General features: G+C 44.5%; 2 protein-coding genes across 5 annotated transcripts in view; one reads left to right on the top strand and one right to left on the bottom strand.

Annotated features, from left to right (window-relative positions):
• The window catches only part of ESYT2 (extended synaptotagmin 2), a 71,694-nt gene extending 66,676 nt beyond the window's left edge, over nucleotides 1-5,018 (bottom strand). The window contains exon 1 of one of the 4 annotated variants that reach the window (XM_081163545.1): nucleotides 4,516-5,018. In XM_081163545.1, the coding sequence (XP_081019671.1) occupies nucleotides 4,516-4,893 (378 nt within the window). In that variant the 5' untranslated portion in view covers nucleotides 4,894-5,018. The remainder of the gene's footprint in view (nucleotides 1-4,515) is intronic. The other 3 variants (XM_081163546.1, XM_081163548.1, XM_081163547.1) reach the window with 3 other exon arrangements.
• A 5,633-nt stretch (nucleotides 5,019-10,651) lies between these two features.
• The window catches only part of DYNC2I1 (dynein 2 intermediate chain 1), a 33,482-nt gene continuing 22,615 nt past the window's right edge, over nucleotides 10,652-21,518 (top strand). Inside the window, exons 1-9 of the mRNA XM_081163515.1 lie at nucleotides 10,652-10,808; nucleotides 12,791-12,844; nucleotides 13,397-13,823; nucleotides 14,689-14,741; nucleotides 15,084-15,404; nucleotides 16,432-16,499; nucleotides 18,530-18,590; nucleotides 20,525-20,596; nucleotides 20,740-20,814. Of these exons, the coding sequence (XP_081019641.1) occupies nucleotides 10,794-10,808; nucleotides 12,791-12,844; nucleotides 13,397-13,823; nucleotides 14,689-14,741; nucleotides 15,084-15,404; nucleotides 16,432-16,499; nucleotides 18,530-18,590; nucleotides 20,525-20,596; nucleotides 20,740-20,814 (1,146 nt within the window). The 5' untranslated portion in view covers nucleotides 10,652-10,793. The remainder of the gene's footprint in view (nucleotides 10,809-12,790; nucleotides 12,845-13,396; nucleotides 13,824-14,688; nucleotides 14,742-15,083; nucleotides 15,405-16,431; nucleotides 16,500-18,529; nucleotides 18,591-20,524; nucleotides 20,597-20,739; nucleotides 20,815-21,518) is intronic.

Raw genomic sequence — 21,518 nt, 5'->3', positions numbered from 1 at the left:
GGTACAAGTACTCAGCATCAAAGTATCAATCTAGCCCAAATACTGTATACTCTTTTCGATTTACCCTAGTCTCAAAAATTGGCAGATCCTAAAATAAATTCCTATTCCAACATTCACGGTTACTGTGACCATATCCTAACATGGATCCTTCTCATGACAACACATCTTGTACACCATCTTGAAACAAAGGTGTACACCAACTTCCACTACAGCAGGACTGCAAAATTTTAACTGTGTGCTACCTTTGTATCTGAAAAGCATTGGCTAAATTCCATTATTATTTAGTTTAATATAACTTTTAAACCCTTTACAAAGACATACATGACAGGCTTAAATTCTGGTTCTCTTCAGATCAACCTGCACCTTGGTCAGTATCTATTTAACAGCTGTTCTTTGCCAACCTGAATTTAAAATTTCCTCCTACCTGCATATCTCTGAATATTACTCAGTTTGAAGAATTATAGAGTCATTTCTCCAAGGGGCTCAGTGATATTTTAGCAGCTTTCAGGCACGTTTGTTTAAGCCAAGGGATGGGACACTTGGTTCATGGCCGCCAACAGAGATGAACTCTCCAAATCCAAATTAAACTACCTAGCTGGGGGGGTCTTCAATTTAAGGCTCAGTCATCTATACACACTTGGGAATAAGTTGGGTTGAACTTCATGTACCTTACTTGCAAGTAGACATGTAAAGGATTACACTGTAAATCTACTTCTCTAAGGTGCCACGTTCTATGACCCTTCTAAAGTTTCTACACATTTCATAAAAATAAGCAACAATCCAGATTTGGAAATACTATACATGTATTCTGAGCGTCATCTACACAGAAATACTGATGAAAAACCTGAAGTATCTGTGAACAGAGAAACATCTCCATTGCCAAGACAACCACTGCCACTCCCAGATTTACCACATTCTACTGCAGTTGTTTCATTCCTGTGTGAGCCAACAGGAAGCTTTCGTTCAGTCATCTCGGAAACACAGATCTGCTAACAAAAGCAGGCCACGAATCTGGCACATTGCACCATGGCAAAACAAGGAGCATGACTATGAGCCTTGATCTCTTAGCCAGGTTGTTCCCCCCCCCCCTAAATATTTGAATCCTTTTGAGCCATAACTCAGCATCACCAAAACATGGACCCCTATTTAGTAGAGCAAAAACATTCCTAACAACAAAGCCTGAAGTTCAACTTAGGCCTACCTATAACATTTTACAAATCTGTGCTTAAGCAGAATCCTTCAACACAGCAAAATTTACAGAATAATGCAAACCCCCTTTGCTGCAGACTATGGCATGGTGGTGGATAGGAATCCCTCTGCCCAGCTATGCCAGCCTACATCTGAAGAGTAATGACAGCGATGACAGTTCTGCTGATTCAAAACTCCCCATTCCACCTGATGAGTAGATGCCACCTGATGGGTAGATGCCAGCAGAAAGCTCCAAAACAGGGCATTCCTGGGCAGGAAGGAGCAGAGCCATGTGATCCCAAGCAGGCCTGACTGCTATAGGCTGGTACCACAATCTGCCTCCACTACACACACTTTCTACCCAGGGTGGCATGCATAGCAGGTAGCCTGACTGCTCCATTAAGCCCAGCCAGGCAATGACTGGGGTTACGACTGAACCCTAACGGGGGGGAAGCTTTCATCAATCTGGAGCTAAATGTTTTTTAAAAGTTTCTACATCAGTGCTTCTTAACCTTTTGAGGGTCATGGACCTCTTTGAGAATCTGATAAAAACGATGGACTCTCTCCCCAGAAAAATGCATATAAACACATACCCACAATATTTTATATACAATTTATGTTATTGCATTCGGGGAATCTCTTTTTGCACCTGCTTCACAGACCACTGAAATCTTACAGACTACAGACTTACAGCCCCTCAGCACCTTGAAGAAAGATAAACCATAAAAATGATTAGGGAATCTGCAAGTTCCTAGTTAAGGATTTACCGTACTTTCATAATGGAGCAGAATTTCAGAATGGCAACAGACAGTCCAATACCGACAGTTAATGTTGTTCTTAGCAACGCGACTTGTATTACAAAATCAAGCTTTATTAGAAGTTACAAATAACACTGAGAATGGCTGAAGAAAACAAAAGATTTACAGGAGGGAGAAGAGAGATGCCCAACTGTTAAGGACAAGATCTGGGACCCCTGCCATCTTGGAAAATAAATCTCCCTTGCAGAACACACTACCTGGCCTGGATTTTCTAGTTACCCAAGAATAGTTCTCAACACAGAGATCCACTGTAATCACCAGAAATCCCAATCAAGTATCTGTACTAACAAATACTATTCTCCTTGTAAATATTGTATGTATGTATATGTATATACATATATATAACATGTAACAGCATGAACATGCTCCCTGAAAAAGGGAATGCCTGAGGCAAAAGACAAGATGGACTGGTGGTAATTGAATTTTTCTTCAACACTAGCAACAAAACTGCATCTTTCACCGCATCTAAAGATTAGCTTACTGGGTGCAGGGCAAGCTATGAATGGTGCACAAAGCACTGTTCTCCCAATACCTTGCAACCACTCCCTGCCTCCCCAACATTTGCTGCCTCACTCAGCCTAATTGTAGGACGAGCCCTGCCCCAAACCATAGGCAGATCCTATTCCCCTTCTGCTTACCAAAGTTTTTCAGTCCAAGTTCTCATATCCCTTACCAAAGTGAGGAAGCCCCCCCCCCCAATATAAAGCAGCTGTCAGAGGCCTGTACTTTGCCCTCAGAAATATTTCTCCCAACCAGTCCTCAGATTGGCAACTCCTCAGCTCACCTTGATAAATCACACTGTATAAGCTTCTTGTGCAGTTAGGGCAGAAACAAGTGCATGCCATACTGAAAGTGTATTAGTAATACATACCCCAATCTATAAAAATAGGGATTATTTTATTTTTTAATCAAATGGTAGAAGAGTCTTGAAGGCTGGCTTGCACAGTTCCTAGTGAATATATGGAAGACACACCCACAAATTACTGTGCCATAATTCGTGCAGATACTAACGGAGATGAAGCGTTTAAAAGCAGGGCTCTCCTTAGGAACACAAGAAACTATTTAATTAAATTTCCAGAGGGAATAGCCATGTTAGTCTCAAGTGGCAAAAGCAACAAAAAGCCTTGTGGTATCTTAATAGATGTCAGTTTTAATGGCATCAGCTTTTAATGGCATCAGCTTTTGTGAACTACAGTCTGCTTCCCCAGATGCACAAAGTGCTAACCTGCTTTGCAAGGTACATGGTTGGGGTGACCTCACTGTTTACAATTCCCCACTCCAACTATGGAAAGATGTTCCTGCAACTCAGAATTTCACTTTATACATCTGATGAAGTGGATTGTAGCCCATGAAAGTTTATGCCATAATAAACATGTTAGTCATTAAGTTCTCACAAGGCTCTTTGCCATCTTCAATTACTAAGGAAAGCAAACTTGTCTAAATTCTTAAGAACGTGATCAGCCTGAAAGCGTGCAAGTTAACAGCTGAAAAAGAACAACATGTGCGGTGCACTGAATAATACACGCTTCTTACTCTTCTTTCTACAAACCTTCAGGTAAACAGGTACTCTGTAAGGTATGTGTGCACATAACAGGCCAAAGTCCATAAATGCAAGCCTTGAGGATTCAGATGGAAATGTCAGATCCTATGCAGCACAGGGAGAGGAGGTGGATCAAGCAGGAATGCTGCTTAGGGTGTGACTGTCAGTGCAAGAATACTTATTTATTTGCAATGAAGCTAACTGTGGGGCTCTGAGAAATACCCTCCACTACTTTCTCAAAAAAGCCAAGTTGTGTTATTTGTTTCTCCGGGAGTTAGGAAAGGTACCAACCCTCCCAGAAAAACACGGAACGGGGGGCGGGGCGGGGCAGCAAGTAGACACACATTCCTGGATTAAGACCCACGATTACTGGTCAAGGCTCCCAGGCTGGTTGCATGTTTCCAGACAACTGAATGCTGTTTTAGAGAGATTCCAGACTAGGAAACACAGAGGTCCATTTTTTGATGCAAGGTGTGAAGCAGCCCAAGCACAACCACTGGGTTTACTTCTGGAGTATGGTTTAGGACCACAGTCCCAGCAAGTTTCCTTCCTTGGCAGGACAGAAGCGGGCTGGTAGTGGTGGCAGGATCGCCAGTGCCAAGCGTGAGGCATCAGGCTGACTGCGGGTTAGCTGGACCTGGGGGCTAAACCCACAGAAGGAGGGGTAGACTATCCAAAGCCTGCAAAGGCAGCCCTGAAGAAGACCACTACACACGCCCACAAGATTATGGGCTGCTCCTGCCAGGTGGGAACTGGGTGCAGATGCAACAGCCATGGGAAGGAGACGGAGCCCCAGCACCTGGCCCAGAAGGCGGGAAGGGAAGCGCCCAAGAGTCTCCCCACCCCGGGTCACCCTGCAGGGGCGGCTGCCGTGGCCTGGCGGGAGGGGGCGCCCTCTGGGGCTGGCTATAAGGAAGGTGTGGCTGCTGCTGCTGCCGCCCGCCGCCCTTCTTCTCCCTCGCAACTCACCCACGCGGGGAGGTCTCCCGTGGAGACCGTCAGCCTGACGGCGCGCTCCTCGTCCTGCAGGAAGGCGAGCGCCCGGCCCAGGCGGGAGCTCTTGCCGCTCCGGTGCCTCCGCACCCAGAAGACGCACAGCAGGGCCACCAGCACCCAGCTGAAGCTCAGCCCCAGGTAGCCCAGCACGTAGACGGGGAAGATGAGAGCGAAGCTCCGCGCGAACTGCGACACCAGAGCGGGCAAGTCGACGCTCAGCATCGGCGGCGGCTCAGGAGGAGAGGCGGCGGCGGCAGCAGCAGCCGGAGGCTCCGCGGGGTCCGAGGGCTGGGAATCCCCGCCGGGCCCCGAGGGGCTCGGCGGCGGCGGCTGGCCCCCTGCGCCGCTCATGCTCTCTGGGCGGTGGCGGCGGCGGAGGGCGGGCGCAGAGGAGGCAGGGCGCGGGAGGCACCAGCAGCAGCAGCAGCAGCCGCCGCGGCTCCTCGCATCTCTCTCTCTCAGGCGCGCGCGCGCTCAGCCCCGCCGCTCCCGCCTCACAGTTGCTGAGTGACAACAACAATCGCCCCACCTCCCTCCGCTTCCGGGTTTTCTGAGGCGGGGGGAGGAGCAGGAGGAGGGACCCGCCTAGCCCGGAGCGAGCCATTCCCTCGGGAAGAGAGGGGGGGAGAAAGAATGGAGGCGGTCCTTCGGAGACTTGTGGGACAGTCCATAAGCGGAAGGGGAACGGGAAGGAGCAGAAGAAACGGCTGCCTGACGGAGGAGGGGCGGGGCTCTGAAGAGAGAGGCCCCTCCTCCGTCTACCCCGCCTCTTCGGTTCTCTGCCCCCTATTGGCCCACGTCACGTAATCGGAGCAAAGCCTCACCCCAAGGAGAAGACACCCCTCACGGCGCCCTCCCTACGGAGGACTCTCCAGCAAGTGGTGTCCCTATGACACCTCCCGCTTGCTGGTCAGCATCCAGGGAAGCCGCCAGCGCAGCACGCAGGCGTGCGCGCCCCAAAAAATCAAAACCGCCGTCAATTCCATAAAAGGAGACGGGACCCAGATGCACGTTATATTTGAGCGTTTGAAATGTTCGTCAAAAGAGCATACGTAGAGCCTGACTTTTTATCTTACACATTCTATTGCTATGTGTGCGGCCTTGTATTCGTGTAAATTGTTACACCATTTTAGAGACCGGGATTGTAATATTTATCAGAGGTGATGATGGTCAGGCTGGATTTGTACTATTTCACACTGAATATGCATAGCTGTCAACGTTTCCCTTTTTTAAAGGGAAATTCCCTTATTCCGAATAGGATTCCTCGCAAGAAAAGGGAAAAGTTGACAGCTATGTGAATATGGAGACTCCGGACTTGTCCACACCTGACTTTAATGTGCATTTGAAGCTGTCTGAGATCCTCTTTTAAGTAGCGTCACCCACATGCGCTCCCCCCCAAAAAACCCGCTCTTATCTCACTATTTCCCTCCCAGTAAATTAGGTTTGCTCAATCCAGGGATAATCCCATAAATTTTTGGAAAATGTCCCTCTAAACAGCCACACTTGAAACAAAAGATGCATGGCTTAGGGTTTTGGGTTTTTTCCCCAACCCATGAGGCGCTTTACACCCAAGATCTGCTTGGTTTTCCTACCTTAGTGTTGACACTGACTATTCCCCAGAGGACAGAAAGTCGATTGGGATCTCCTGGTGCATCTCTGGGATATTTGGAATGAATTGGCAAGGGTTTCTGACTCCCTCCCAACTGGCTGACATTAAGACCAGCTAAAAGATATTCCTCCCTTAATTATATTGCTGAAACTAGGAACCAGGGATGCCAACTTCAATAAAATATTGGGGGGGGGGGTAGGTAAACCCTACCTTGCTTAATGAATCACAATACCCAATGCCCATTAACTTTTTGTGGGGGAGGGCCCCTCAAATATTTTATTGGGGGAGGGCAGAGGGACCTTGGCCCCTAGGTTTGGATCCTATGCTAGGAACGCTTTTTGGGGAGGGGGAATCAGGAGTCAGGTAGGGGGGTGTAAAATAATTATAAACTCTGAGGCTGCATACATGCCATACATGTGTTCCTCGGATGAAGAGCAGTATAGAAATTTAAATACAGACATACATTTAAAGCACATAAAGATTTTCCCCAAATAACCGTGGGCATTGTAGTTTGTTAAGGGTCTTGGGAATTGTAGCTTTGTGACAGGTAAACTACAGTTCCCTGGATTCTTTGTGCAAGTCATGTGCTTTAAATGTTATTTAAATATATGGCATGTACACAGCCATTAACCAAATTCCTGGGCTGAGTGTGTTGTCAGAAGCAGCCTGTTCCTTATGTTCAGTTTGTCCCACTGAGCCACTATTTTGCACTTGGCTCTGACTGGTGGATCGTTCCTATGGTCTATTTATGTACATTCAACCAAATGTGAGTTCAAACAACTATATATATTTTCCTCCAATTTGTCCTTAGTAGGTTCCTCACTGTTCCTAAAGAATTGAGGCAACCCTTAAGTCCTAAATACACCTCTGTGTATAGGAGGACTCTGTGTGTAGGATTTTCTAAACATGCATAGGACCAGACCATTAGTTCTTTATGCAAGAGGATAGTTGATGTCACTTCAGCGAAGTTCACTTGTGTAACATGTCTAAGAGATTTGCACAGGTGTCACACAGGGACATATTATGACCTCGGGATATTTGAGAGGAGTAGGAAAGTAGTGGCTGATTTATTCACACTAGAGTGCTGTGCTGCAGGCCTTTTTGAGACACCCAGGTCAAACAAATTAGTTGAGTGTATTGTAGGGAAGCTACTGTTTATCTGTAGACTTCGACTCAAATTCTGCAAACTTTTTATGTGCTCCAAGCCCTCCCCATATATTGACAGGTCTTGGGATACTGTAAATCAAAATACTGTAAGGTGAAAAGCACTAGTCAGAGCTGCTAGAAATAAATCATCCCAGGAGAGCATTTTCCCCAGTGGATTGTTGTCCAGCTGCTCTTCGGATACAAATTCCCCTCAGACTTTTTTTTGGTCTGACTGTTAAATATGTCAATTATAAGTCCACTGCCATCAAAACTGATGTCCATCTTCTGCCATGACAATTGTTTTCTCCTAGGTCTGCAATTATACTGCCTGTTTATTTTTATCTCCCTTTATATTTATGTATGATTCTCTTGGATGTTAGATAAAAAACCTCAGTCTTCTGGGATGGCCCTTAGTAGTAATAAAAATGAGTTAATTGAAATAAACTACCAGCTGCCCTATGAATTCTGTCAAGGACTGCTCCTTAAGACTAGAGCCAGATTCTTGTTTCCTTCATGACTTGTAGTATCATTGATGTATTAAGACTGAGATGGTAGAGGAGCAACGTAGAATGTAAGCATGGGGTGGGTATACATCATTTCATATTTTTTTCATTTCACTTTTAATTTGTATACTGCCTTTTTATTTTATTATATACAAGGTGGTTTACACATTTGAGCCATTTGAAGACAAGAACCCATTTGAGGTCCATTTGAAGACAAACACTTAGAATTAAAGCATTCAGAGCCAGGGTAGACATTTACTGCAACCTCCAATGAGTCAGGTTCCATTGTGGAGGACATACCTTAATAGCCTAAATTCTGCTTAGGAACTTTTGCTTATATTGAACATTTGTATTCCAAATTCCACTCGGACACTGAGGTCCAGCACCGAGGGCCTTCTGGTGGTTCCCTCACTGCGAGAAGCCAAGTTACAGGGAACCAGGCAGAGGGCCTTCTCGGTAGTGGCACCCACCCTGTGGAACGCCCTCCCACGAGATGTCAAAGAGAACAACAACTACCAGACTTTTAGAAGACATCTGAAGGCAGCCCTGTTTAGGGAAGCTTTTAATGTTTGATGCATTACGGTATTTTAATATTTTCTTGGAAGCTGCCCAGAGTGGCTGGGGAAGCCCAGCCAGATGGGCGGGGTATAAATAATAAATTGTTGTTGTTGTTGTTGTTGTTGTTGTTGTTGTAATCTAACGCACTGCACACTTCCTCAGACATAATGCTGTTGTAGACATTATTCTAATGAACTTTGTATATATTCTACTTTTATTATGAGTTTTCTAAAACTCAGGCAAAAATTTTTTACTATTAAATGTGTTTAATAGTACAAGAACTGAACTGAGCTCAGTCTTCTACACACAAACAAAAATCGCCCCCTGATTATCCTCCTCACAGTTTTCTTAATTTCAGCAGTATAATTTAAGAGAGGTGTGGCAGAAGTCATCTTGTTGTTGTCATTACTAAACAGCTGGAAGTAAAAACAAACAAACAAACCTTTGCTGATTTACTGGAAATCACCCAGAGATCTACTGCAGAGACAGATCTATCTTCTACCTACCTCAAGCTAAGCCATTTTGTGTGGAACTGTAAAAAAAACACATGCTCAACATGGATATTGGTCTCAGAGGGGTGACCTCCAAAACTCACCACAAGTGAACCTCATGTTCTGCTGTGTTTTAACATTCATTTATTTATGTAAAATGTGCTATGAGACTAAATCAAGCATTTTCCAGATCAGGCAACAGAACTCAGCATTTATATAGCACATTTTCCCAGAGCTAAAAATACATAATTGATAAATCTATAAAATACATCCATAAAAATAATGCTTTTATGGATCTTTTGTTGATTTCATACTTTTATGTTGCACTCTGCCTTGCTATATTTTTATGATTATTTTATGGATTATTTAAAATTAGTACATAAATAATATTCCTATAACTAGCAGACAGTAAGATTCTCCCCATGCCTGGTCTGGAAGCTGCAGCTAATACAGAAAGCTGTAGCCAGACTACTCACAGGAGCGGGTTACAGTACTGGCAACATATTACTCTTTTGCTGAGGGACCTGAACTGATTGCCGATTGCCAACTAGGTCAGGTTTAAGTTTTTTTGTGTTAATTCACAAAGCCCCAAACAACTTGCGCCTAAGGTACCTTGCAGACCTGTTTGGTTATGCTGCACATCATCTGCAGGTATCTTCTTATGGGGTACTCCTTGTGGTCCCATGTGCCCCTGATGTTCAGTTGACTTTTACCAGGGACTGAGCCTTCAGTGTGGAAGGCCTTGACCTGTAAAACTCATTGCCACTAGGAGTCCTGCAGGAGTCATATCTGCTTGTAGATGTCTTTTAAAAACTGCATGTTTCAGACAAGCCTTGGGGATTCGTTGTTTTTTTAAGCAACGGTGTTTATCGGCATGTTACTGAATCCCACCCCATGTAATTATTATTGTATAATGTTTTTATAGTTCTTATGAAAGTGTGGTTTATAAAAATGTAAATAAACCAAAGAGACGGGGCATGGGGGGGGGGGGGGTTGACAGAAAACTGGCCTACCTAAATTGACTTCCGGACTCACAAATCACATATTAACCAACACGTGGACTGCAGCCCACGCTACAAAATGTTTCTTATGAATTGGACTATAGCCTGCGAACGTTTATGCAGTAATATACTTTTTGGCTTTTAAAGTGTCACAAGACGACCCTTTCCTACGCCTCAACTGTTCATGCCACATTTGTTGTGAAGGGCGGTACCCCAAAGCGGATGTAAATCTCAGATCAGCTGAGGAGCACGGGTTGTATCCTCCTCTCGGCTCAACAAATGATCGATCTGATGCCCGGGGCGGCAATTGTATTTGCATCAGTATCGGGGTGCTGGCTCCACCCCAGCGCTGTGCCTTCTTCTTCTTCTTCTTCTTCTTCCTTTATGCTAGTATTTTTTAATGCACAAGCGTGAAAACACATAATTCGCCTTGCAGATGGTAGAACATTAGTTTTTTTAAAAGTTAAAAAAAAAGCCGGAGAGATCTATTTCTTCTTCTTTTAAAACGATGAAGAGCCTTATTTTGCCATTTCAAAGAGTTTTTTCCCTGCTTCTATAGCTGCCGAAAAAGAAAAGGTCGCTCCGGCTATCTTTTAACCTCCTAACCGCCTCCCACCCGAAATTGCAATCAGCGCCTCCTCTGTGCGCGCAAGAAGGAAAGGCGGGCGGGCGGGCAAGCGAGCTTTGACTTCAACTCCCAGAACCCCCTGTGCGCTTTCGTCCCGCCTTTAAACCCGGGTAGCTTTCGTTCGATTGGCCCACCGAGGTCGACTTTTAACCTATCGGCTGTGACCTTGCTCTACCTCCCTGTTGCTAGGCGGAACTGGGACGCAGTTGCCTAGGTAGCCTAACCTAAGCTGCGGCCTGCAAGTTTTTCCAGAGCCCGAGGGGAAGCTGCGGGCGCCGTCGGGGATGCTGCATCTCGGGGCGGTTGCGTGCTGTTATGGAGGGAGATAAGGTGAGCTGCCCGTCTGTGTGGGGGCACGAGGGGAGGAGGTGGAGAGGGTCGGTGGTGTAGCGTAAATCTCGCCGGGAGAAAGGCTGGAGGTGGAGGTGGGAACGGGGGGCGCAGCTTTAAAAGGGCAAATCAAACTCTTAGGCTGCAAATATATCTGGGAGCAACATAGCAGCAGTTAATTCAGTGCAAACACGCCTAGGAATGGGCTGCAAGTCTCGTTGGAGAACTTCAGCTGGGCTTGCTGCTTAGTTAGGCACGCACAGAATGGGGTTTCAAATACAGTGGTACCTCGGGTTAAGTACTTAATTCGTTCCGGAGGTCCGTACTTAACCTGAAACTGTTCTCATCCTGAAGCAAAGTTCTTAACCTGAAGCACTATTTCTGAGTTACTATGTCTGTAACCTGAAGCGTATGTAACCTGAGGTACCACTGTACTGTATTTGGATAGCTTGTCACAGAGATGATGGGGATCCTCCACAGGGAGAAGGTTTGAAGCAGTGGGTTAAAGCAGTGAGCTTGGACCAAATGGCCTTTGAAGCTGATTTCTTCATACTTCCCTGGGAGTGAGCGCTGCTTGAACTTTGTTGTTTAGTCGTGTCCAACTCTTCGTGACCCCATGGACCAGAGCACACCAGGCACTCCTGTCTTCCACTGCCTCCCACAGTTTAGTCAAACTCATGTTTGTAGCTTCGAGAACACTGTCCAGCCATCTCGTCCTCTGTCCCCTTCTCCTTGTGCCCTCCATCTTTCCCAACATCAGGGTCTTTTCCAGGGAGTCTTCTCTTCTCATGAGGTGGCCAAAGTATTGGAGCCTCAGTTTCAGGATCTGTCCTTCCAGTGAGCACTCAGGGCTGATTTCCTTAAGAATGGATAGATTTGCTCTTGCAGTCCATGGGACTCTCAAGAGTCTCCTCCAGCACCATAGTTCACTGATGCTCAGGATGTCAATATTTATTCTTGCCATCTCATTTTTGACCACATCCAACTTACCAAGGTTCATGGTCCTTACATTCCAGGTTCCTACGCAATATTTTTCTTTACAGCATTGGACTTTCCTTTGCTTGAACTTGGGTGCACCCTAAACAGGTGTTTGCTGGAAAGAAAGCCTTGCTGTGCTCAGTGGGACTCGACTTCTAATAGGTGGTTGAAGGATACTGTCCTGGTCATTGCCATTTCAAACGGGAAGTCGGAAGGTGATGAGCTGCACACTGCTGAATTTGAGCACGGCAAGGTGGTTAAACAGTGTTGGGTAACTGTCCTGCCTTGACTGTAGTTCTGCAGCCACCAGGCTCCCAAAACACTTTGGCTGCTGCGGCTGGTTTTCTAGCCTTCTGAACCTCTTGTCTTCCCTTAAACCTGGACTTGTGCTGGAACAGGGCCCTACCCCCACTGAATCTGCTATTGAGGGTGAAAAGGTGAGCTCCTAGAATGTGAGGAAGGGGGAGAAGAGCTTAGTTTCTGCACTAGCAGCCAGTGTGGTGCGATGGTGCCATCCTCCCAATAATGGCACAGCCACAGCTTACCTGGATGGGGCTGCAGAGGGGCAGAGCAGGTGATGATGTTGGAACTCCATAGACGCACCAGCAGAGTTGGCCCAGTACTCCTGGCACTGTGTCCATGCAACCTTGATTTTGCTGCTGCCCCATCCAGGTAAACTGTAACAACACTGGTGTTGGAAGGGAGGCTCCGCAACTGCCCTACCACACCAGCTGCTACTATCTCATTGAAAATTATCTAGTTTAATAGGTTTAAATGACTCTGAAGATTTCACTATTGGTCTCTGCAGTCCAAGCAAACTCCCTCTATAATCTCCCATCATTTCCAACTGATAGCATTGTAGTTTGAGTGCTTGTTCAAAAACGTTGACCAGATCGTAGTTTTATTTATTTATTTTATTTATTTATTAGATTTGTATACTGCCCTATGCTCTCAATACAGCTCTCAGTTTAAGATACCTCTCCCCACCATTCTTTTTGGTCTAGAGAAGAACCAAAGATGACACTTGGAAATCAGATGAACTAAAGAAGCATCTTAAGGTAAGATTTATTTGTACCTGATGGCAATAGCAGAGGTGGCGGCCAGAAGAGTTGAGGGGAAGTAAGTGGTGGAAGCTCAAGAGGCCCGCCTCTCTGCTTGTGCTGCCAGTAGGACACCCCTGAGTTTTGGTGAGAGGGATGTGTGCTGTGTTGCACCTAGGATGAAGAAGATGAGCACCAAGGCTTTGAGGAACACCCCCCCCCCCTGCTGAGTTGGGTGAGAAGGGAGTATGTTCCAGCGCACAGTGTTGCAGCTTGTCTTCCCTGACTCTGGGGTGGCCAAGACTTTGAGGAGTGCCCTTCTCTCACTGAGTTTTGGCGAGCGAGGGAGCATTCTGGTTGTGGTGGAAGTGGAATGGGGAGGCCATGACTGTGGGGTTGGCATCAGAAGGCTGACAAAATGGAACAGGCTGCCCCTGAAAAGGTGGGTCTTCAAAGACAAAAAATTGGTATACACACACACATATATTGGTATACACACATATGTATGTGTGTGTGTGTGTGTGTGTGTATAAAAAATGTTACTATTGCGTTTCTTGTTTCCTTCTTGAGGTGTCTCGATCAGATAGTCAGTCTGAAGACGGGAGACATCGGCAGAGGAAATCACGAGAGGGTGACAGCAATGATGCTGATGACTTGCCAAAGGATCAAGAGAAGGTCAGAGTGAAATCAAAAGATAAAGCAGGAGAAAAAGTGAGACTTATTAAATCGAGTGACGTAAGACATAAGAATGAAAGGAAAGAGAAAGGAAGAGAAAAAGATCATCCCAGAGAACATGAGAGAGAGAAAGTTAAGCTAAAACATGTCCAAGAAGAAAAACATAACACTGGGAAAAGTGGTGAGAGACACAGCGGCAAAGAGAGAGAGAGGAAGCATAAGAAAGATGACCCCAATCAAACACTGGTGGAAAATGCTATGGAGGCTTTTGGGGAAAGAGATAAAGACCATTATAGAAGAAGAGACAGCAAGGATCATGCAGGTGGGATAGTTTGTTCACTGTATTTATTTTTAAATAATGCTTTAGAGGAAGGTGAAAATGGGCCTCAAAACTCTTACACAGGAGGTATGGCAGTAACATGGGTTGCAAGCAGTTCTACACAATGTCTTTTTCTTTTCATCTCCTACTTTGTAAAGATACAAAGATACATCTTGTCATAACAAGATGGCAGACCTAATAGACATAAGTATCTGGGGTTTTTTTTCTTTTAAGCTCAGTTTCTTTTGCAGAGATGCTTGCTCCCATGGTCTTCCTTTCAATTCAGTTGGGTGGAATCCATCAGTACACCTATGAATCACTCTGTCTATTCCTCTTGGAGGTGAAGGACATTTCTTTGCTCCCTCCTGTGCTTATAAACCCATATAGTGAGGCTTGTGGTGCTTATAAACCCATATAGTGAGGCTGCAGGATCCTCCATTCCACACACACACACCCTTCTCTAGACATTGCTTGTCTTTTGCTTCATAGGAAGGAGGGTATTTTCTTCCAATGCCTCACATGATGGGTGTCCTAGCACAAAGAGATTGGAATAATAATAATAATAATACCTTTATTGTCAGTGTATCTTGAAGATAGATTGAGAAACCTTGAAAAAGAGCTAGTCTGTTAGGAAAAGTTAAATGATACTTGTGTGTGTGTTTTAACCATTCCAGTAATTCCCCTAGTTTGCTATTGGTTATAGACTACGCACATTACTTGAAACAGGCTTGGAATTGAAGTAACAGCTCTGAAATGCTTTTTGCAGAGATGTAGCACATATTGTATTTGTGTTGTACGTAGCGTAGTAAGATACTGAAATGTACTGAAGATAAAACTTCTTAATTTTATAGATGTGATTATGTTTTAGATCACCCAAAAGTAAAAGATGAAGAAAGAGAAAGAAAACACACAGAGAGAAAGGTAAGAGAAGGTAAAAAAGAAGGCTTGTTCTTAAAAAGAAAAAGTGTAAAGAAAAAGGAAGAAAAGTCAGCAACTCACAAACTGCCAACATGATATGCTCCCCCCTCAAAAATGCCTTAACAGATTGATAATTTCTTCACCTCCTTGAGTTTTTCACCCCCCCTTTTTGCTCTTCCCGCTTCTCCAGCAATGTGCCAGAAATATTCTCAAAAGAATGCTCAGTACAAGCTTGTTGCTGTTGTTGTTGTTGTTGTTAGTAGTAGTGGTATATTTCTGAGCTACAAAATTGTTAAATTTCAATTTTGGTTCTTTAAAATAAATTTTAAAATTATTTCTCTTCAGAATGAAGAGAGCAGGGATACTTTGGGTGAGGTTTCAACACACAAAGATGAAGAACGTGAACACAGGCACAAGTCACAGAAGGAACGGGACCCAGATAAGGAAAGAAGAAGGCACCGAGAGAAGAAAGAGCATGCGCTCTTAGCTGTAGAAGGAAAAGAGAAGTTTTTGAAATTAAGAAGTTTCACATCTGTCAGGGATGGGGTGGAAGGGCACACCTCCAGGAAACATAAGGAGCAGTCTCACTATGAAGACAGACACCATAGGGAGAACAGTGAAAGACAACACAGAGAAGAAAACGAGAAGAAGAAGAAGGACCAGAAGGTTTGCTTTACATTGGCTTTAGCTTCCTAGCAGTGTTGGCTAATATAAAATTCAGAAATTGTCAGATTTGCCTTGGAAATTGAATTTGTGTCAGAAACGAACAAGATATGCTGAGAAAATATCAAGAAATACTGTGGCTTGAAACAAAAATACTATATTATGCTTTTCCGCAATGGAAAATTATTCATTAGAAGCATTAGTTACGCTTTCACTGTTTTTGTATACCATCCTTCTCTCAAAGAGTTTAGGGTGGCAGCATACATTGGATTATTCTATTTTATGCTGAAAAAGTGTGAAGTTTGCTGCTTGCAAAACATGAGATAAATTTGATGTGAGGGTCTAGTTTTTGAAGTAATCTACATTTCATTGCACAAAGTAGTGCATTGCACAAAATGTTATGTGCTCCTCTTTCGTGGTACACGTAAGCTTTATTTGCAATATAGAGGATAGATAAACTTTTCAGGAATTTCTCAAATTTAGCTAGTTCTGTACATCTGAGGTACACTTTCCCACAAGAGAATGCAGCAGCTAAACTAAGTTACAGCCTAGTCCTCCCATGTTTACTTGAAAGTAATTCTCACTAAGTAAGGGTATTGTGCATAGCCTTGTAGACTAACAGTTGCTCATCACATTATAATGGGCACATTGTATACTGTGTTTGCTGACCATGTTTTCCAAAGATATGACAGCCATACCAATCCGTTTTTGATCTTGAGTCCATGCCTTAGGGACCCAGGTCAGTGATAGACCTCCATGGCATGTTATTTTATGGCATGCTTTAATTCTTTTTTAAGGTGTGCTGTGAATACAGCCCTAATACAGGCATTGTTTGCATAATATATGATGCGTATCTGGTGAACGCTAGCAATAGCCTTAATCATTGCTAGTTTTGTCTTCTTTAAAAACGAAGCTGTATATACTAAGAGTCATTGATACAAGAGTACATGCACCTGTTAATCCATATAAGGAGATACTTGGTCGTGTGGAATGCTGCGAATCGTTGTATTTCAAACAATATATTTTTCAGCACCGTGAACATAAAAGCCAAGGCAAGAGCTCAAGGCATGAAGCTGAAGCAAGCCATCCACGTGAAAGGTGTGCTCTGTTTAAATACGTAAGAGTAATCCCCATTGGGCACAGTGGAGCTTAAAAAGTAAAGGGACCCCGACCATTAGGTCCAGTCATGACCGACTCTGGGGTTGCAGCGCTCATCTCGTTTTATTGGCCGAATGAGCCGGCGTACATGTGGCCAGCATGACTAAGCCGCTTCTGGCGAACCAGAGCAGCGCACGGAAATGCCGTTTACCTTCCCACCGGAGCGGTACCTATTTACCTACTTGCACTTTGACGTGCTTTCGAACTGCTAGGTTGCCAGGAGCAGGGACTGAGCAACGGGAGCTCACCCCATCGCGGGAATTCAAACCGCTTACCTGATCGGCAAGTCCTAGGCTCTGTGGTTTAACCTACAGCGCCACCCGCATCCAGTGGCGTAGCATGGGTTGTCAGCACCCGGGGCAAGGCAAGTAATTTCCGCCCCCTAACCCGTGGATTTGCGCCCCCTAACCCTAACCCCCAGATGTTGCGCCCGGTGCGGCTGGGCCCCCCCTGCACCCCCCACGCTACGCCACTGCCCGCATCCCACAGTGGAGCTTACTTCTGAATAAATACAGTGGACCCTCCGGATACGAACTTAATTCATTCCGGGGGTCCGTACGTACCCCAAAAAATCCACAACATGAGGTGCTGCTTCTGCGCATGCATGCGGCGTGATAGAGCGCTTCTGCACATGCGCGCGTGGCGAAACCCGGAAGTATACACTTCCGGGTTTGCCATGGTCGCAACCTGAAAGTTACGTTACCCGAAGGTAATGTGACCCAAGGGTCCACTGTATGTATAGGTTTCCTGCTTTGCAGACTGCTTACCCATATCTTCCCACAGGTTAGTGCAACATGGGTGTTTTGGTCACTTGTGTCCTGCCTTCCTCCTTTTGATTAATTTTCCAGGGGAAGAGGGGCCTGAAAAATATATTTAAGGCAGTAATCCTGTATGCATTTTTCTGGGAGTAAGCCTCCGTGAATTCAGTCACACTTACTTTGAAGTAGGCATATATAGGATTGCACTGTAAAACTCCTAAAATAGCCAACATACATATTTTGGAAGCATCATCGTATTTTTTTTTAGATGGTGCTTTATAGATTTGAGGGAAATATTTTCAGTTCCTAGGCACCAGCTTCTTGGTAATTTATTTATTTTCTTAGACATTTTGTGATTGTGTTGGATATGTTTTCCAGCCTGACAAAAAGCTATCTGACTTCTTTTTGATATCTTTTTGATTCCCTAGGGTCCCTGTTTCAAACAAATTAAAGCCCGCCACGGGGTTGCATGCTGCTGCTTCTTCTCCTTTTCTTTTGAACTGCTTAGCTCTATTCTTGGGATAAGAGCAAGTGCTGCTGGCATCTCTTTGTTAAGCTTGGATAGGTCTTTATATTTAACATAGTGAGAAACTGCTTTATGCGAATTCTGCAATGAAATGATGGTCTTGGCCATGAGCATTGGGAGATATCTTTTAGTTATTTGGAGTGGGGAAGATTTAAGTTTTATTTCATGAGTTGTAGGATTGTTTTAGAAATCCATTCTTTAAGACTTGATGAAATGCCATTCACATTTTCTGCTTACTGTAAGTGAGAGCTGATCCAAAATTAGAACGCTGCCAAACTGCTGTAAGCAAGGATCTTGTTTGATTTTCTGCCATCATAAATATATGGATACTTTGGAAAGGACAGGGTGAACTCCACAGTACATCTATTGTTCCTCAATATATTCTCCCATCAAAAGTAAATAATTTCTGTGTTGGAGAGACATTACAAAGGGACAAGGCATTGTTATGAAAAGTAGTTCAGTGCTATTCTTATAGAGGTTCGCAGATCTCACTATGTGAGAAAGTCACATGTTACAGTGTAAGTGGGGAAAGATTCAACATAAATCACTTATCATTACCCCCCCCCCCCGCATAGCTTATTTGTACAGGTGTAAAGCAGTTCTGAGACCTTGTTTTCCACAGAAATAGTCTTTGCTTGGTAGGCACTCCTTTTAATTCTGTGTTTGGTGTTTTTTTCTCATTATAGTGGTACAAAAGAAAAAGTAAAGAGCCATGTCAAGAGTGAAAAAGACGCTACAAAACGAGAAGTATGGTTTTATTTGGAGTGTTCTAATGCAAGAATATTGTAGGAATTAGTAATAAACCAAAGGAACAAGAACCTAAAATTTAGTGAAGAGTTACAAAGGGGGACTCCTAATATAAGGCACAGCCACAGCCTTTTAAATCATGTCAATCTGAATAGGAGAATTAAGTATATACTTGTTTTTCTTCACTTTCAACTAATGGGATTGGAAGGTGTTTACAGTGGTACCTCGCAAGACGAACGCCTCGCAAGACGGAAAACCCGCTAGACGAAAGGGTTTTCCGTTTTGGAGGCGCTTCGCAAGACGAATTTCCCTATGGGCTTGCTTCGCAAGCGGGGCGGTGGGGCGGGAACACCTGCCCCCGCCGCCCCGCTTTGGAACGATGCTCCGAAGCCGGGCGGTGGGGCGGGAACACCTGCCCCCGCCGCCCCGCTTCGGAACGCTGCTCCGAAGCGGGGCGGGGGGGGGGCCGGGAATGCCTGCCCCCGCCGCCCCGCTTCGGAACGCTGCTCCGAAGCGGGGCGGGGGGGCGGGAACGCCTTCTGAAGGCGGGCGGGGGCGAAAGTCTTTGTCCCCCCTGCCTGCCTTCCCAGGGGCTTTTACATCGCCCTGGACAGCGGAGAAGTCCTCCGCTGTCCCGGGGCGATTTTAAAATGCCGCCCGCCAGCATTTTAAGATCGCCTGGACAGTGGAGAAGTCCTCCGCTGTCCCGGGGTTTTTTAAAATGCTGGGGGTGGGAAGAAAAGCCCTTGTCCCCCCCCCCCCCCAGCCTTCAGTAGAGGTCCGGGGACAGACTGTCCCCGGACCTGGTCTGAAGGCGGTTTCCCTAGGAACGCATTAATTGATTTTCAATGCATTCCTATGGGAAACCGTGCATCGCAAGATGAAAAACCCGCAAGACGAAGAGACTTGCAGAACGAATTAATTTCGTCTTGCGAGGCACCACTGTATCTTTATTTGAATTGTGCTTATACTAAACTTCTGTTCTATGTTGTTGAAAGTTTGCACCCAGTTCTAAGCTTGGTCTTCTGCATGCTTACATATAAGTGAGTTCTACTGAGCTCAGTGGGCTTTTGCATAAAATTGCAACCTTTTGGCCTGATCCTATGCATGTCAACTCAGAAGTAAGATACATTAAGTTCAGTGGGACTTACTCCCACAGTAACTATGTATTGGATTGCAGCCTTAGACACATTTACATGGATCATGCACAAAACGTATCGTCAGAAACTTCTCATGCTGTCTCTCTCCCTGGATAATTTTAAAATGCTCACGATTATTTATGGACGTAGACAAAAAATAAATAAATCTAAAAATGATGTAGTATCTGACTGACTGCAGTTTTTTAGTCTTTTAGTCAGGGGCTGAGTGTTCCAGAGTGTACACCCAATGAAGACATAAAATAAAGTTTAAAAGGAAAAAAAATACTACAGCCTTTCACACATTTCATAGATTACTCAGCACTATACAGGCCACAGCATATTAGAGAGCAGGAGGCTCATCATGGGAGAGACATATTGGTAGAGCAACTTCCAAAAGGATAGTTGTCTTATGTTTGTTACCGTAAATACAACAAAAAAGTGTGTCTTGTTGCATCTTGAAAGTTTGATTGTGGCATAGGTTTGCCAACTTTGTCTGATGTTGTTGACATTGGACATGGCGAGAAAACAAAGTCCTAAATAAATATAATCAAGGAATATATTTAGCATGCCTGTTCCTAGTGTCTGATATAGTCAGGATTTGGGGTGGGAGTTGTTCTACAGATAAAATACATATAAAATACAGTGAGACTTTTCTAAGACTGAGATATTAACATGTGAGGAAGGGCAGCCTTGGAAGTTGAAAGCATAATATAAGAACTAAGTTGTATTATTAGAACTCCCTGCCACATTTCAGTGCTTTTCTCTTATGAGTTGTTTTATCTATTGATATGTTAGCGCCACAAAAGTGACAACCTGTCAGCTGTGGGATCCCATCGGCAAAGGCTATCAAATGAAGAAAGTGGCAATGTAAGAGCTGCATATTATTACGTTCATTTTTTAAGGAGCACAGCAGTGCCAGTTAAATCTCACTGGTGAAATAAATTCCATTAATGTTTTCATTTGTACAGTTATATTGTGATTTAATTCAGTTGTTTGCATTTTCTTGCTAGAAACCAAATAAGGACACACCTTATCCAGATGCAGATTATGATAATGATTCTGTGAACTATGAAGATGATTTTGAAGTGAGTGCAAAGGAGTATTTTTTGAAGAAGGTAGCGGTATCAAATAAATATAGCTGATCCACAAGCAGTAGGAATATAGAAATCTAATTGCAATGACTTCACAGCGACTTAATTCTTTAAATATATCATGGGGAGATGCTTTGGGGAGGGGGGGGGAATACAGTCCTACTTTGGTTTTCGAACAGCTTAGTTTTTGAACGTTTTGGCTCCTGAATTCCACAAACCCAGAAATGACTGTTCCGGTTTGGAAACTATTTTTGGAAGCCGAATGTCCAACGGAGCTTCTGCGGCTTCCAATTGGCTCCAGGAACTTCCTGCAGCCATTCAGAAACCGTGCTTTGGTTTCCAAACGTTTTGGAAGTCGAATAGACTTCAGGAACGGATTCCATTCGACTTCCAAGGTACGACTGTACTGTCAGCTACTGCCATAGAAAAATAGAAAGGAAGGAAGTTGCCTTTTACTGAGTCAGCAGACCACTAGTGTTATTGTTATTTATCACCTGTCTATCATACTAATGTTCCAGGGTGGGCTACAATTATTAAAACATAATATAAAAAATAGTTTAAACAACTTACAATCACAGTAGTAAAGAAACTGGGACTTTCTCTGCTACTGAGCTATGACCCACACCCCGAGGCTCCTTTCCTTCATGTCTCAAGGAGGGCTGCATGTTTTTTGTACAGAACTCCACCCAAGAGAGCTT

Source organism: Podarcis bocagei, assembly GCF_964188305.1.
Source record: "Podarcis bocagei genome assembly, chromosome: 12".
NCBI classification, from domain to species: Eukaryota; Metazoa; Chordata; class Lepidosauria; order Squamata; family Lacertidae; genus Podarcis; species Podarcis bocagei.
Note: the sequence above shows the minus strand (reverse complement) of the source record. Positions and strands in the feature narration are given on the sequence as shown.